The sequence below is a fragment of the Notothenia coriiceps genome, unplaced genomic scaffold (assembly GCF_000735185.1).
Source record: "Notothenia coriiceps isolate Sejong01 unplaced genomic scaffold, NC01 NC01_scaffold00020181, whole genome shotgun sequence".
NCBI classification, from domain to species: domain Eukaryota; kingdom Metazoa; phylum Chordata; class Actinopteri; order Perciformes; family Nototheniidae; genus Notothenia; species Notothenia coriiceps.
This window is the reverse complement of record NW_011352882.1, coordinates 834-3,018: the sequence shown is the minus strand read 5'-3', so window position 1 is coordinate 3,018 and position 2,185 is coordinate 834. Positions and strand designations below refer to the sequence as shown.

General features: G+C 43.5%; 1 protein-coding gene across 1 annotated transcript; it reads right to left on the bottom strand.

Moving 5' to 3' along the window:
• Nucleotides 1-185: 185 nt before the first annotated feature.
• LOC104952558 (protein SEC13 homolog) lies at nucleotides 186-1,982 on the bottom strand (the record flags this gene model as incomplete). The annotated part of the gene is made up of 3 exons (XM_010779394.1): nucleotides 186-355; nucleotides 603-754; nucleotides 1,855-1,982. Coding segments are annotated over 3 exons (435 nt in total), but the record flags the coding sequence as incomplete, so codon positions are not given.
• Nucleotides 1,983-2,185: the final 203 nt, after the last annotated feature.

Genomic DNA, 2,185 nt, shown 5'->3' with positions numbered 1-2,185 from the left:
CGGTTTATTGCGGAGATAACTACTTATGTAAATGAGTATATTGCAAGATGACATGACCGTTGCTAAGGAGAATCAAGAAAGAGAAAGGAAGAGAGGTTAAAATAAAAACAAATCTTAATAATGAAATGTTTCCACACAAACCCTAATGTTTTGCAGATCATTTAGCGGCCCACACGTTGGGAACCGCTGGAATTGAGTATTCAGAAGTGTCTCAAACTCACAGTGTGTGCGTTGCTGATCTTCTTGACGTCCCACTGCTGATCTCCGGTGAAAGTGAGGATAGAAATGGCTCCGTCCGAGCTGCCACAGGCCAGAATCAGACCGAAGTCATAGGGACCCCAACACACAGAGTTCACTGCAGAGACACAGAAGAACATATATAAAAACATGACAAAGCCTCAAGACATCGTAGCTAACAATGCTATTTACACCCGGTGTGTGTAGCTAACAATGCTATTTACACCCGGGTGTCCGTAGCTAACAATGCTATTTACACCCGGGTGTCTGTAGCTAACAATGTTATTTACGCCCGGGAGAAGTCACAAATAAAGAAATAAAAGTAAACAACTTGTACACAACACAATCCGAGCAGAGCTACCGACCTGATGACTCGTGTCCGCAGTACTCGTGCATCTTGTCCCAGCTGCCGTTCTCCTCCTTCCAGATGATGACTTTTCGGTCGTAGGAACAGGAAGCCAGGATGTTTCCGAACATGGGGTGAGCCCAGGCCACCTGCCAAACCGGACCCTCGTGGCTGCACAGACAGAGACGAGACATTTGGTGAAAATACTCAAAGTATGCAATACAAGAATACCAAGTGTGGGGGAAACTTCTGAAGCAATAGGAGTCAGGACTCAGAGAGACACGAGGAGAGCTGGAGCTTTGATGGCAAACACTGACGGTTTATTTGGAGCTTCGGCCGGAGAACTCACAAGACATGTCACGGGCCACGGTTTGACCACACGTTGAGATGCCACCATCAATTCTGAAGAGCCCTCCTGTAGCTGCAGGTTTTAACTAGTTCAGAGTGTAATAATCAACATGCTTCAATAGATAGACTAAACAGCTGAGGACACTGAATCATATTTGTTGTTGCTTATGGCTCGGGGTCATCTACACCCCGAAGAAGGATGTGTTCCAGGTGTCCCACAACAACAATAACTATCTCTGATAGAGAGTTGCCCGGTCACAAACTGGTAACAACAACACAATGCTAGGGCAGCCCCTCCTTAAGGGAGATAACGGCTGCAGTTGGGCATCTGCGTCAGAGGGCGAAAGGTAAACATGTATACAGAATTATTCCCCGACACTAAGAATGAAAGGGGGAGCTGAACTGTGATATCACTGTTAAAGCCCGGGTGAAAAAGTAGTTTCCAAAATGAATCATCCAACACAATTGGTGATTATTACAGGAGACAAACTCCCGAGCTAATTCAATAACTACAAGAAACATTAGACGGTCAAAAAATGTATGTAAAAAAACTGCATATCACTAAGGTAAAAGTAGAAATGAATCTTCCGAGACTGGCCTTAGATCCTGTTTTTAGATTAAGATATATTCATGTCCTTTTTATTTAATATAAACAGCATTTATTTATTTAAATGTTTGTTTTGCATAGGACAGTGAACGCACACTAAAACAAATACATGCCTGTAGTTCCCTTTGGTTTTAAATCTCCATCCAGAGTGTTTTTGAAGTAAAGGCTCAGGAGTTTGTTTCTTATTACAGGAGACAAACTCCCGACGAGAATAATACTGTACTACTTGATATCGAGTGGCTGCAGTTATTGTGCCGTGTGATGTTATGCAGTGTGTCTCTATGTGAAGGGAGGTGGTGGTGACGTGGTGTCTCACCCTCTGAGGTCAGCCACCAGGATCTGTCCTCCGTTTCTGACGTCGAACATCTTCACGGTGCGGTCCGAGGAGCAGGTGGCGAGGCGAGTCCCGTAGTAATCCATCTGGGCATCGTGCTGAAAGCAGAGAGAAAAAAGACATCAACACCCGGAAAGAGATAATCTACCCTTTCTCTGAGGTAGAAAATAAGAAGTGTAATTGGTTCTTTTCCGTTATTTAGCTTTAATTACTGTTCTGCAACCTGTCTACATCTCTGTGTATTACTACGTTGTTAACATTCAGAGATAAAAGTTAACGTGCAATTACTGTAGAGCACAAAAATATGATAATA